General features: G+C 53.1%; 2 protein-coding genes across 3 annotated transcripts; one reads left to right on the top strand and one right to left on the bottom strand.

Moving 5' to 3' along the window:
* The first annotated feature begins 856 nt into the window (after positions 1 to 856).
* On the top strand, positions 857 to 4,132 carry Zfand2b (zinc finger AN1-type containing 2B). 2 transcript variants are annotated; one of them, XM_052749933.1, is made up of 9 exons: positions 857 to 1,105; positions 1,397 to 1,491; positions 1,711 to 1,842; positions 1,969 to 2,120; positions 2,815 to 2,907; positions 2,986 to 3,046; positions 3,133 to 3,200; positions 3,467 to 3,539; positions 3,835 to 4,132. In XM_052749933.1, the coding sequence occupies exons 1-9, from the start codon at positions 1,051 to 1,053 to the stop codon at positions 3,889 to 3,891; spliced, it is 786 nt and encodes a 261-aa protein (XP_052605893.1). In that variant the 5' UTR covers positions 857 to 1,050; the 3' UTR covers positions 3,892 to 4,132. The 2 variants fall into 2 exon arrangements, with proteins under 2 accessions (XP_052605893.1, XP_052605895.1); XM_052749935.1 differs by having other exon boundaries at positions 860 to 1,105; positions 3,734 to 4,132.
* A 113-nt stretch (positions 4,133 to 4,245) lies between these two features.
* On the bottom strand, positions 4,246 to 12,932 carry Abcb6 (ATP binding cassette subfamily B member 6 (Langereis blood group)). Its single transcript, XM_052749907.1, has 19 exons — positions 12,107 to 12,932; positions 11,649 to 11,786; positions 10,661 to 10,841; positions 10,428 to 10,529; positions 10,070 to 10,253; positions 8,643 to 8,764; positions 8,064 to 8,173; positions 7,520 to 7,585; positions 7,260 to 7,385; positions 7,039 to 7,115; positions 6,889 to 6,952; positions 6,707 to 6,792; positions 6,417 to 6,474; positions 6,093 to 6,197; positions 5,359 to 5,533; positions 5,114 to 5,226; positions 4,802 to 4,896; positions 4,642 to 4,710; positions 4,246 to 4,518 (listed from the first exon to the last, which is right to left on the bottom strand). Exons 1-19 carry the CDS (start codon positions 12,653 to 12,655, stop codon positions 4,410 to 4,412), a joined length of 2,529 nt encoding a protein of 842 aa, XP_052605867.1. The 5' UTR covers positions 12,656 to 12,932; the 3' UTR covers positions 4,246 to 4,409.
* Between the last annotated feature and the right edge of the window lie 368 nt (positions 12,933 to 13,300).

Genomic DNA, 13,300 nt, shown 5'->3' on the forward strand with positions numbered 1-13,300 from the left:
CCAGAACACTGAGAATATACTAAGCTAATGTTTTCCAAAATGTGATGCATGAGAAATCTGCATGAACAATCCTTCGGGAGCTTCCCACTGAATCAGAAGTTCTAGGACCCAGGGATCTACTTTAAATTAGCTTTGTAGGCGATTAGGCATCCTATGACCATTGTATTCTGGGTAGTCAGGTGCTGGGACTCAACGCACAACAAGGTAGACCTGGTCCCTGACTCATTATATTTTAATTTCATCCCCCCCTCCCTCTCTTCTTTTCTTTTTCTGTGCGTGCGCGTGTAAGTGAGAGGGCAGCTCTCCGAAGTTATGGCATCAAACTTAAGAGATACCCACCTGCATCTGCCTCCCAAGGGTTGGGATTAAAGGCGTGAACCACCAAGCCAGACTAGTGAACAACTGATTTCAATGAGCTGGAATGGCAGGAAGGAGATGATATAGCAGGTGTGCCTAGGTCAGACTGACAAGGGCCAGGGATGTCTTAAAGGATGGATATCAAACCTAAAACCTGGAGAGGAATCTGCACCACAGAGAAACATAGTAGCTGTCATTTCTTAAAGAAAAGAGGCAGCGTTGAGCTTGAGAAATGGCTGGAGAAAAGGGACGCGCAGTGAGAAGCCGACCAAAGACAGAACTCCTCCAAACCACCCTGGTCCACCGATACGCCCATTCTGCCTTCAGTGATCGATTCGCTCATCCCCGAGGCTTCCAGAAAAACCCTTCTCCGAGCTACACGAGCACGCGAGAGGCCGCCGGGTCCCAGGCGTACGTAACTCTTCTGGGATTCTCCGCCCGCAACTCACTGCCCACCCGCGGCGGGCCCGCCCGACGCGATGACGTCAGTGCGCGCGCGCCAGCGGGAGGAGGAGTAGGGGCCGCGGGCCGGCAGGCGCCCGGGCTTCGGTAACCTGTGCTGGGCGGGGGAGAGGAAGGGGCGGGGCGGGGAGCCCCCCGGAGTTGCTGGGTTGCGGACCGGACCCGGAGCGGGAGTCCTCGGCACGCTCGGCGCTCGCTTCTTCCCCGCGGCTGGCCCCGCACGGTCTGGCCATGGAGTTTCCGGACCTCGGGGCTCACTGTTCCGAGCCGAGCTGTCAGCGCTTGGGTGAGGGGCGGAGCGCGCGGGGGGGGGGCGGGGCCGGGCGGCTGGGACTGGGGACGGCAGGTGGGGCGGGGAGGGTGGGCACGGGAGCGGGCCATGCCAGGAGGGCGGGGCTCCAAGTTGGGGGAGGCGGGGGCGAGGGGGCGTGGCCAAAGGCATCGTGGACAGTGGACGGGGTGCAGTGTGCGGCAAATAGGGCGGAGTTTTCCGTACCGGAGTGGCAGCCTTTAGCTAGAGGAAAGGACAATCAGGTTAGTTTCCCTTTGAACCTGCAATCCCACCCATTCTCTGTAGATTTTTTGCCACTCAAGTGCGATGCCTGCTCCGGCATCTTCTGCGCAGACCATGTGGCCTACGCCCAGCATCACTGTGGATCAGCTTACCAAAAGGTGAGGGGGCGATCATGAGGGTGAAAGGGGGTGGTTCTGAGAAGAGCGGGAGCAGATGCTTTCAGGAATCTGTCTGCCTTAGAGTTCCCACTCTTAGTTATTGTGTTTCTAAGCCCCGGTCCTGGGAAACTTTGTTTTCTAGTGTATTTGTGGGTGGTATATCCAGGTTCTTTAAGAGGTTGGTTGGCGCTCAGACTGACTCCTGCTCCTTGACTATAGGATATCCAGGTACCTGTGTGCCCGCTCTGTAATGTGCCTGTGCCGGTGGCCAGAGGGGAGGCTCCTGACCGGGCTGTGGGAGAGCATATTGACAGAGACTGTCGCTCTGATCCCGCGCAGCAAAAACGCAAGGTAAATGAATAATGGAGGGGCTAGTGATAGACAACCCAGCTTCGAATACCGATGTCTGCAAACCTAAACGGCTAGCTCCGTGGGGAGAAAAGAGTTTCATAAATGACAAACCCTGCTTCATCTCAGATCTTCACCAATAAGTGTGAGCGTTCGGGCTGCCGGCAGAGGGAGATGATGAAACTGACCTGTGACCAGTGTGGCCGAAACTTCTGCATCAAGCACCGTCACCCACTGGACCATGATTGCTCTGGGGAAGGTCATCTGACCAGCCGGGCGGGGTAATTGCCACCAAGTACTCTACTGGCTTTGCTTCAGCCATAGCTGCCTTGACCAAAGTAGTCTTTCTTCATGCTTTTCCCCCTTTTGTTTCCGGAGAGAACCCAGGGCCGTGCACACACTAGGCAAGCACTGTACCAGAGCCTTGGCCCTTTTTTGTTCTTTCAGAGGCTTCACTTTTTAGCTCAGACTGGCTTCAACTTGTGGCTGTCCTCCTGCCTCAGACCTCAGATTCTGAGATTACAGTGTACATTACTTCAGGCTCTTTTTATTCCTTTGAGACGAGTCCACTAAGTTGCCCAGACTGTCATTGAACTCACTCTGCCCTACAGTTTTCAGTTCTCCTGTCTGAATCTTCCAGGGAGCTGGAATTACAGACTATGTGCAAAATTGGGCCCGATTTAACTCCTTTTCTTACTTTCTTTTTTTTTTTTTTTTTTTGAGACAAGGTTTCTCTGTAGTGTTTTGGTGCCTGTCCTGGATCTCGCTTTGTAGCCCAGGCTGGCCTCGAACTCACAGAGATCCGCCTGGCTCTGCCTCCCGAGTGCTGGGATTAAAGGTGTGCAGCACCACCTCCCGGCTTCCGATTTAACTCCTTTTCAAAGTATACGGTTTTGCAGAATGCTTAGAGGAACTACCCTCTTAACTTCCAAAGCATATCCTGGGAGTGTGTTAGAATGTCTTTCTTCCCTGCAGGCTTGCTGCTATCTCCAGAGCTCAAGGTCTGGCTTCTACAAGCACTGTCCCCAGTCCAAGTCGGACCCTGCCTTCCTCTTCCTCTCCCAGCAGGTAGGCCTACCTGTCTCTTCTCTCCCCCTTTGAACCCCTTCACATCTCTAACCACAGTCTGTTTAATGTCTGTCCTAGAGTCACATCCCAGATTCCACCCCGGACATCCCCTCCAGTGATTGCTTTACAGAATGGCTTGGTGAGTTAGGGAAGGCTGAATAGACACAAGTAGATCCTTACAGAGTCAAATCCAAGGAAACTGGTCTTTCTTTTCTTCCTTTGCAGAGTGAGGATGAGGCTCTGCAACGTGCCCTGGAACTATCCCTTGCAGAGGCTAAACCCCAGGTCCCAAGGTACCTACTCTAAATGAAGGCAAGATCTGTTTGGAAGGATGGAGATGAGGCCACTCCAACCCACTACAATAGCTAAAAACTTCGTTTCCAGATTAGATGAATTATCCCTAAAGGCCTTGATTTCCTCTGAACCAATGGCAACAATGCTAATATCTACCCTGTTGGTTATAGTAAAGATTGAGGTCACACTCAAGAGGTACGCAGCACCATGATACTGAACAGATCACATCCTCGGATTTTATAAACTTAAGCTCTTCCTTTCTCAGTTCTCAGGAGGAAGAAGACTTGGCATTGGCACAGGCACTGTCAGCCAGTGAGGCAGAATACCAACAACAGCAGGTATGCGGACTGGCTAAAATGGGTCTTGTGTTGGAGGGTGAGAATTAGGGATGCTCCCTCCCCGCTGTGGAGAGTATTGGGCGGTTGACTATCTCTGCTTCCCTCCAGTGACTCCAGCTCATGCCGAGCTGACCCGGGACCTGCTCGCTCCTGTCTTGACTTTACACTCTCTTCTCCTCCTCTCCTTGCTCCAGGCGCAGAGCCGTAGCTTGAAGCCGTCCAACTGCAGCCTGTGCTAGGGTCCTGGGCTTGGGGAGGGAGGCTCACCTGAGGACTGTGACCCTCACATCTCCAGGGTACCCAGGGAAAGGAAGCACAGAGAAGCCCGGATTACAGAGACAAGCAAGAGTGACGTGGAGGATACTCCATGGAGCCTGGAGAGGAAGGAAGTTTGTCCAGCCAAGCCAAGGAACGACCCTGCTAGTTCTGCTGCTGCAGAGGGTGGCTGGGAACCATTCTCTGTCTGGGGCCTTGGTAGACTCCATCCCCAGCCGCTTTCATCTTGTCATACCTCCCCCCCCAACCCCCCACCCCAGGCTGCCACATGTAGTGGACAGGGAGAGGCCTGGGCAGAGTAAAGACCTTGGCAGTTAGTAAGAAGTCTGTGTGTTTCTTTCTCCTCTCTAACCCAGAATAACCAGCGTTGACAGGAATGTTCATTCATCTCAGGGGACTAGAGGTCCCTCACACAACCAAGCCACAGCCATCCTTGTGCAGTCCATTTATTTCCTTACAGTGCTTTCTGGAAGGCCCCTTTCCTGTACAATAGCGAGCACCGAACTCCTATAGCAGGATGAAATGGGCCACGGAGAGGGAACGCATCTTTGTCTCCTGAGTTAGCTTTTGGAAGGGAAGAGGTCACCTTTGTCACTATGCGGAGTCCTGAGGTTTAGAGTCTTCAGAGGCAGTTTCTTGTCCTTGCTGCTGCAGCTGCCACATTTCAGCATACACCCCACCTCGGGATAACAGAGCTTCGTGCCTGGGATGATAAGGCAAGTGTAAGTCCCACCCACGGGTCTCACCCCAATCTCAAAGAGAACAGGGAGTAAACAAGGGAGACGCCCTCCAGGAACCTCCGCCCTGTTCACCCTGCATGACTCACCTTCCTCTCTCTATGATGCAGCCGTCTTTGATGACAAGAATCTGGTCAGCATTGACCACAGTTGAGAGCCTGAGAGGTCAGACATCAGTTACCTACTACCCCCATCCAAAGTGGTCTGTCCCCAGTGCCAGCCATACGAGCGAGCCCTCTGGTCCTGTACCTGTGTGCTACGACGATGGTGGTGCGGTTGGTGCAGACTTTGGCCAGCGAGGCTTGGATGGCTCTCTCGTTGGATGTGTCCAGGGCTGATGTTGCCTATAGGAAGAGCTTGGGTGAGATGGCCTGGCTACCCAGAGACTCCAAGGAGAGGAGGACGCAGGCTCCTTGTGGAGGCCTCCAGGATAGTTTGGCTTCGTGAACTACATAAGACTTTGGTAAAGATGGACTGGTGATAGCTTTGCAAGGTAGGGAGCTGCTCGGGAAGTGGCTTAGCCGTGGATGGGAGAAGGACGGGCAAATGTCGGGGCCTCACCTCATCCAGCAGAATGATGTCTGGAGCCTTAAGAATGGTGCGGGCAATGGCCACTCGCTGCTTCTCACCCCCACTCAGCTTCAGTCCCCGCTCGCCCACCTGCGTCTCATACCCTGTGGATATTAAGCACCTCCCTCATGTCACATGTAAATCCACTTGGTTTCTGTGGGCAGGTGGGCAAGGGAAGGGTGGAACTGAATCTGAGGGATTAACAGGACTTCACTGGGTAGGGAGAGAGACCTCACCTTCAGGGAAAGAGAGGATGGCATCATGAATGCCTGCAGCCTGAGCAGCAGCCTCTACCTCACTGTCCCCGGCTGTGACACGACCATAGCGGATATTGTTGGCAATGGTGTCATTGAAGAGGACAGTGTCCTGGGGCACAACTCCAATGTGAGACCGGAGAGAGATCTGGGTCACCTGAGACCGAAAGACCAAAAAATACCCTGTCCTGTGAGATCCCTTCAAGCTTCCAGGAAGCACTGGGGAAAAGCTGCCTAGGGGAAGATTCCAGCCATGGCCACCACAAATCCTAGCTGGGTGGGCAAATCACACATCTCTCCAAGTCCTCTCCATTCATGAGCAGAAAACATGGCTTCTGCCTCTTGAGAGACAGACATGCATACCTCACATGGCACACTGTCGTTGTGATTACTTCCCTGGGTGACTCTTGGTCACATGGCACTAAGGCCCAGGTTCTTACATTTTTGGAGGTCTGGAGAGTAAACCTGGGAGCCTCCCTTCCCCCCGTTTATTTGGAGACAGGGTCTAGCTGAGTTAACTCAGGTTGGTCTTGAACTCATTTGTAGCTCTGGCAGAACTTGACCTTGCTATCCTCCATCCTGGGATTACAGACCAGCGCCATCAGACCATGCAAGGCCCTAGCTTTTTTGCAAGGCTGATATCTCAGGGATGCCTATCCTTTGCTGTTCCTCCATAGATCCCTAGCCTAGATCAGTCTTCTCTGCGGCAACCTTACCTGTGAAATGTCCTGTCCATCTATTCGGATGCAGCCAGAGTTGATGTCATAGAAGCGAAACAGCAGGCGCAAAATTGTGCTCTTTCCTGACCCAGATGGCCCCACCTGTGACATTGGAAACATGGGAAGGAAATTCTCAGGCCTTCTGGCTTTTAAGGCTCCCTCTTTAAAAGGCCACCAAGATCCAGGAAGGCTGCAACATTCAGTCCTGTTGCCTGTTACAATCAGGCTCTGAATGCCTAGCCAGGGTCATGAGGAGCCATCATCAGCACTGAATGAGAGAAAGTCAAGGAATTCCGGCCGGGTAGCTAGGTCTTGCCTCACCAGAGCCACTGTCTGTCCAGGCATCACAGTGAAGGACACATCCTGTAAGGTCTCCCGCCTGCAAGGAAGAACGGTGGGCTCAGCAGTGGATCTACGGAATCCTAGAGGAGGAGCTGGACTCTTCCAACCCCAGAGCTAGCAATGGTCCTTCCCCTCTCCTGTCTAGGCTCTCTCTGTTCCCTGTACCACAGTGGTGGACTGCAGAGCTGGGGTTCTGAGCAGGACGGAGGGCAGGAAGGCGGTGTGCAAACAGATGAGGGGCAAGAACCAAAGCAAAGGGCAGCACTCACCCATCAGCGTAGCTGAAGTGCACATTCTCAAACTCAATCTGGCCCTTGTGAAAACTAAGGGGCCCTGCTCCAGGAACATCCTTCACCTGGAGAACACAGCCAACATGTGCTACCATCACTGGCCTGGGATTCCCAGACACAAACCCGCCCCCTACCCCGTCTGACTCCTCCCCTCTCCTCACCTCTGTCTCCTCTTTCAGCAAGTCAAACATGTTCTCCATGTCAATGAAGTTAGTCTGGATCATCCTGCAAAAAGAACGAGAGCTGGGGCCCCCGCGAGGAACTGTGGGGGCCGTGCACCCCGAGCGGATGAGGGACGGGGACCAGGTTACCTGTAGTAGGTGCCAAACCAGTTGAGAGGCATGTAGAGTTGAGTGATGTAAGTGCCGAAAAGCACAAAGTCCCCAACCTGTAGAGACCCAGAGAAGCAAGTGCGTCATGGGAAGGCCGCAGTTGCTCTTGCTGTCCCTTTGTCTTCAGCCCGTCCGGGAGCCTAGTGGCGCTCACGTGGGCCTCGGGCCCCTCTTCTTTCTCTTTCATGAGTCTGCCTCACCTGCAGCTTCTGCTCACTGACGAAGTACGCACAAAGCAAGGAGCCAGCGAGGAGCCCAAGTCCAATCACCAGGTTCTGGGTCTGATTAAGTACTACCAGCGAAGCACTTGACTTCCACTCCAAACTCTGGGAACGGACAAAAGAACGGGAGGAAGGACCGGCCTGTGTGGGCCAACCACCGCCCAATCCCAATCGGGGTCCAAGCACCTCCGACTTTACCCTTGGGGATGACCCAGGTCAGCTCACGTGAGCATCCTCACCTGATACTTGATGATGGCCTCCCGATAGCGCTCCACTTCATAACCCTCAGCGTTGTAGTATTTCACCTGAGGAATTCACACAGCACAGAACTGTTGGAGCATTCCCTCCAGAGTCCAGATCCCTTCTTCTCACTTTCTAAATTTGTTTCACTTTTATTTTTTGGTTTTTCGAGACAAGGTTTCTCTGTGTAGTCCTGGCTGTCCTGGAACTCACTCTGTAGACCAGGCTGTCCTGGAACTCAGAGATTCACCTGCCTCTGCCTCCTGAGAGCTGGGATTAAAGCTGTGTGCTCCTACTGCCTGGCATCTACATTTATTTTTAATAATTAAAAAAATATTTTTTTGAGATGGGGTCTTGTTATGTAGCCTGGTTGGCCTGGAACTTGCTATGTTATCCGAGCTGGGCTTGAACTCTGAGAGTCCTCCTGCCTCTGCCGCTTCCCAATTTCTAATATCCCCTCCAGATCCTTCATCATTTCAGTGGTCCCAGCCACGCTCCGCCACCTCTCCTCGCTTCCCACCACCATCTCTGGGCCTCTGTTACCGTCTCAAAGTTCAGCAGAGAGTCCACTGCTCGTGCCTTGGTGACATTTTCCTGTGTGTTCATGCTACGGCGAAACTTGGCTCTCCACTCAGTGACCACAATCGTCAGTACTAGAGGAGGATGACAGGAGGGAGAAGAACAGGACATCATCCCCAACAGCTGAGACCAAATATAGCTGTCCATGCCCTGTGCCGCACATTCTAAACCTACGCTAGCACCCAGGAACCCAGACCCGGAAAGGGAGAGGGAGAACTCCATTCACCAAGGAAAGGAGTTGCATGCAAGACATCTTTGTAGTCTTGCGAAGTTTCAAGTAGAAAAACACTTTTAATTGGCACATGAAAAGAAGATGCATTGTGTTACATAGTTTTTCCTTGACCGGTCACATGGGGAGGACCTAATGTGACATACGTGCCCTTCCCTGGCTAAGGTTCAACCTTGACAGGGGAGTAGACAGAGACTAGGTCAAGCCCACCAACCCTGGGGCTGCTGAAGGTCAATAGGCTGAGTGAGGGTAGGGCTCATGGCCAAGGAAGACCCACACAGTTCAGGGAGAGGGTTTCCCCAGGCAGCACTCACTGAGGTAAAGACTCATGCACAGGAACACAATGAGGCCAAACCAGGCATTGAAGAACATGCTGAAGTAGATGATGCCAATAATAATGTCAGCCAGGGTGGGGATGATGTTGAACACCAGGTAGCTAGGAGAGTAAGTCAGGTGAGAGAAAGGTTTGAAGATTTAGACCCAGCAATCTTACCTCCACGAGTGTGTTACTGTAGTGTTTCATTTTCCACAGCAACAAATCTAAATACCTTTCAAGAGTCAGATGGCTAGTAAGTCCTGCTGACAAAGGTCTATAATCCCAGTCCTCTAGAAATTAAGGCAAGACTGAGAGCTTAAGACTAGCCTGGGTAAAGACAAGGCTGAGGATGTGGACGGAGTGCTTTCTTAGCATGTGCAAGGCCCTAACTGGTTCAATCTTCAGCATCGCATCACACACACCCCCCCCAAAAAAAAAACAAAAACCCAAAACAATAACAAATAACCTCTATCAATTACAAGGAAGAGAGATCTTTGTACATGGATGAAATGGAATCTCAGCTGGGCGTGGTGACACATTCAGGAGGCAGAGGCAGGGGGATCTCTGTGAGTTCAAGGTCAGCCTGGTCTACAAAGGGAGTTCTAGGATAGCCAGGGCTACACAGAAAAACTCTGTCCTGAAAAAACAAAAGGAAGGAAGGAAGGAAGGAAGGAAGGGGGAGAGATAGAGAAAGAAGAGAAGGAGGGAGGGAGGGAAGGAAGGAAGGGAGGGAAGGAAAGAAGGAAACAATTCTCATGAGGTTTTGTTAAAGCAATTTTGAGAAAGAACCTACGTTGTGGTAGCTTTTGGTTTAAAAAAGAGTACCACATTAGTTCTGACTCTTCGGAGATCTAAAGCAAAATACAAAAGCATAGCTTAACATGGCAACTCTAGGAAAATGAATGGAATTCTTACGGTTTGTTCTGTCTGCATCCCCCTTTCTTTTTAAACTACACACATACGGTTGGCAGGTGTGGGCGGTACCCTAGAAGGCCAGAAGACAGTGTCGGCTCTCCTGGAGCTAGAGGGACAGGTGGTTGTGAGCTGCCTGAGACAAGTGGTGTTGGGAACTGAATTCTGGTCCTCTGCAAAAGCAGTGTGTGCTCTCAACTGCTGAGCCGTCTCTCTAGGCCCCACTTTGGTTTCATGAGACAGAATCCTAAGTCTTCCAAGACAAGCTCCAACTCACTATGTAGCCGAGCCTAGCCTTGAACTCCTGACCCTCCTGCTTCTACCTCTTAAGTACTGGGATTACAGGCATGTGCCACCACATGAGTGGTCTGCATTATTTGAGTTACTTGACATAAAACTTCTTCCTGTAATTTGCCGAAAGAGACCTTAAAGTAAGGCAGGACGGGGGCAAGGCAGCTCAAGCTGGGCTGCCCCAGCTCCCCCTCCCACACACCCTTCCCGCTGGTGTGGCACCTGAGCAGTCCTGTGACACTGGATGTTCCCCGGTCCACAATCCGAAGCACCTCCCCTGTCCGTCGGCCCAGGTGCCAGCGCAGTGAGAGTTCATGCAGATGGGAGAAGAGGCGAAGCTCCACTCCACGGGAGGTGAACTGCTGTACCCGGATCCACAGGAAGGTTCGAAGGTTGCTCACAAAACCTGGAGAAACCAGGGAAGCCTTTCTTGGTCTTGGGGGATGAGACACATCAGCCCAACACCAAGAGGTCTAAGTGCCCAAAGGGCCTGTGGAAAGAAGAATCAGAAACAAGACAGTGAGGGAGTTGCCATGGGAGAGACTGACGTCAACCTGGGTAAGGACAGAGTCCCTCATACCTGTACTGCCAGTGCCGCCCCCCTGGAGGAACTTGAGGAAGACATAGGTGGCAACAGTCCGGGCCAGGGAGCTCCAAGGAGCCTTCGAAGTCAGCAAGTTCACTGTGGATTAAAGGTACCGGGGTTCACCTCCAACACCCAGGTTCTGACCACCCAGCTCCCGTCTTCGTATAACCTCCCTAGGTAAGAGCCACCCCAGCCACTAAGCTGAACACACCCTTCCACCCCCTCACCAATGTCCCTATAGAAGATGGGGACCAACACATTGAGTGCCCGGTCCAACCCCATGAGCCCCAGGCAGATGAGCACAATCAGCTGTAGTGCTGGACTCCCCCGAGGCCACAAGTAGCTGCTCAGGAGGCGAAGCTTCCTGCCAAGGTCTTTCCAGGTGGATGTCCGGTCTGTGGATCGGGCCTAGGAAGATGGCACCCAGGAGAGGAGTTAGAAACAAAGAAGTATACTCCCCCCAGTATCCTCAGGAAATAATAGATGGGACCACAGTTCACGGGCATCTGGCGCTCACAAGTGTCCCCTCTCAGGGGTTGGGAAAGCTACTGGATCACAGACTGAACTTTGTGATGAGGACTCATTCACCTCTGGAGACAGGATGATCAGGTCCCCCGAGAAATTTCTTCTCCCAAAGTTTGGTGGCGTTTATATAAAAGCCAGCATTCGCCCAGAGGCTTGAAGATAGTTCTACTTGTTAAAAGGAGTTATTCTGATCTCTGGCAAAAGGGGGGCACATGGCTCTTCTACTGACGTATAACTATGGTGCCGCCTGTTAGCATGTCAATGCTAGCCTCTAGGCTCCTCCCTATTCACAAGTCCCCACCCTAGCTCAGACTCCCTTACTCCCAGGTCTCATATAATCCTGGAGACACACACCCTCCCACACACACCCCTGTTGCTTCTCTGCTTTCCCCAGAGAAACTTTTCACTCATGGAGAGGCTGTTTTGATGTCTTTGTTGTGCCCATTTCATTCAAGGATGATGACAGGGAATAAAATCAAACATTTACAAGGTACTGTATTCTACCCCCAGCATAGACACGAAGATACACTCTTGATTGAAAAAAAATAGGTATACCTGGTCCTTTTCTTTTTTCTCTGTGTAACAGCCATGGCTGTCCTAGAACTCACTTTGAAGACCAGGCTGTCCTTCAACTCACAGAGATCCTCCTGCCTCTGGGATTAAAGGCATGGGCTACCAAACTTGGCATACCTGGTTCCTTTCTACATCTTGGTCTTCTTCATGAACCCGTAGGGTGTATGACTGGGGTCGAAGTCCAGGAGCCCAGAGCCCCAGGATAAACAGTCCTCCAGAGGTCACATATCGCAGGACCCACAGGCCGAACTGAACCTGGAATGAAACAGAGCACAGGTGTAAACCAGGATGCAAAGCCCATTGTATTACTGCTTATAACACTCAGATGCTTCTCAGGGGCCTAGCAACAGGTTTAAAAAAAACAAAAAACAAAAAACAAAACCACAGTGACTCAGCACAGACACACCCCATTCAATGCTAGCTATTCCCACCAGTTGACTATCAGCTTCCAGCCACCTTCAGACACGCCATTCTTTTCTTTCTTAAGAGTCATCCTAAAGCATGGAACCAGTAGGTCCAGAAGCAGTACTTATCAACCGTCAGTGCTTCTCCTCCTCCCCAGAAGGCCCCCTCACCTGCTGGCCCAGATCGGCCCTGGCCCACCACCACTGTGGGCTGTTCCAAGATACCAGGGCCAAGTTCTCGGCTGCAAACGCCACGGTCCAGAGGAGCAGGAGACCCGAGCTATGCCTGAACTTCATCCAGACGCCCATTGCCAGACTCTGCCGTGCCAGGCGCCGCTCCACCACGAGCAGCCACAAGCCACAGGTGCTGGCCAGACTCTCCAGCGCGGAAGCCAACAGTAGGTAGCCTGGCAAGCGGACCCCCCGTGCAGTGCCCACTCGGCCAGTAAGGCCGGCCAGGGGCAGTACCACCTGAAGCGTGGCCAGAAACAGCTGCAGCGCATAGGGAGCCACCCGAGGGCCAGCCGCCCAAAAGAGTTCCTCTGTGCCAGCAGGCACCTCCCGACGCCTGCAGGGAAGAACCAGCACCAAGGCCAGTACCCCCAGGGCCATGAGTGTCGAGGGCACGAGTGTGAAGAAGAAGCAGGGACTCAAGCCATTCTGAGTCCAAGCCGGCCCCACCGGCCCTTCGGCCTCGCAGTAGTTGCCCACGGTCACCATGGCGATGTGTGGCCGCTGGCCGAACTTGAGGTCACTGCAGTAGCAGGGAGTCGGGCCGGCCACTCGGGGAGGGCCGCGGAGGCCGGGGTGTCTCGGGACATGGAGCTACGCCGCGGGGGTCGCGGCGAGGGCCGCACGTGGACCTGCCACACTGCCCACTCTGTTCGCGCACGCGCCGTCACCACGCACACTCACGCAGGCCACGTACGCCGTCCCAGCCGATTCCCACTCGCTAGCAGCTGGGACCCTCCGGCCCAGAGCCGCAGCACACACACACACAAAAAATGTTGTGCCCTTTACGGCAGCGGCCCCGCCCACCGGATCTATCCAGGGCTCCCATTGGCCAAGCGTGAGGAACGCACCCAGGGCTGAGAGCCGACTAGGTCACGTGTTCAGGGCGGGAAATCTGACCTGGAGTCTTACCGGAGACCTTGACCTCCACAGAATTGTCCCTCAGAATCAGCGCCACCCACCTCCGCCCTTTAAATAGCTGTTACACTGTAGCCCAGCCGGTCTTGAACCCGCTTCAGTTCCCTTGTCTTAGCCTCCTAGTACTGAGATTTCAAGCATGAGCCAACAGGATGACTTTGTTGTCTTCAGTGCTAGAGATGGACCCCAGAGCCTCATACATCAACCAGCTACCGA

This window comes from Peromyscus californicus, unplaced genomic scaffold (genome assembly GCF_007827085.1).
Source record: "Peromyscus californicus insignis strain IS unplaced genomic scaffold, ASM782708v3 Scaffold_21__1_contigs__length_65335640, whole genome shotgun sequence".
Taxonomy (NCBI): Eukaryota; Metazoa; Chordata; class Mammalia; order Rodentia; family Cricetidae; genus Peromyscus; species Peromyscus californicus.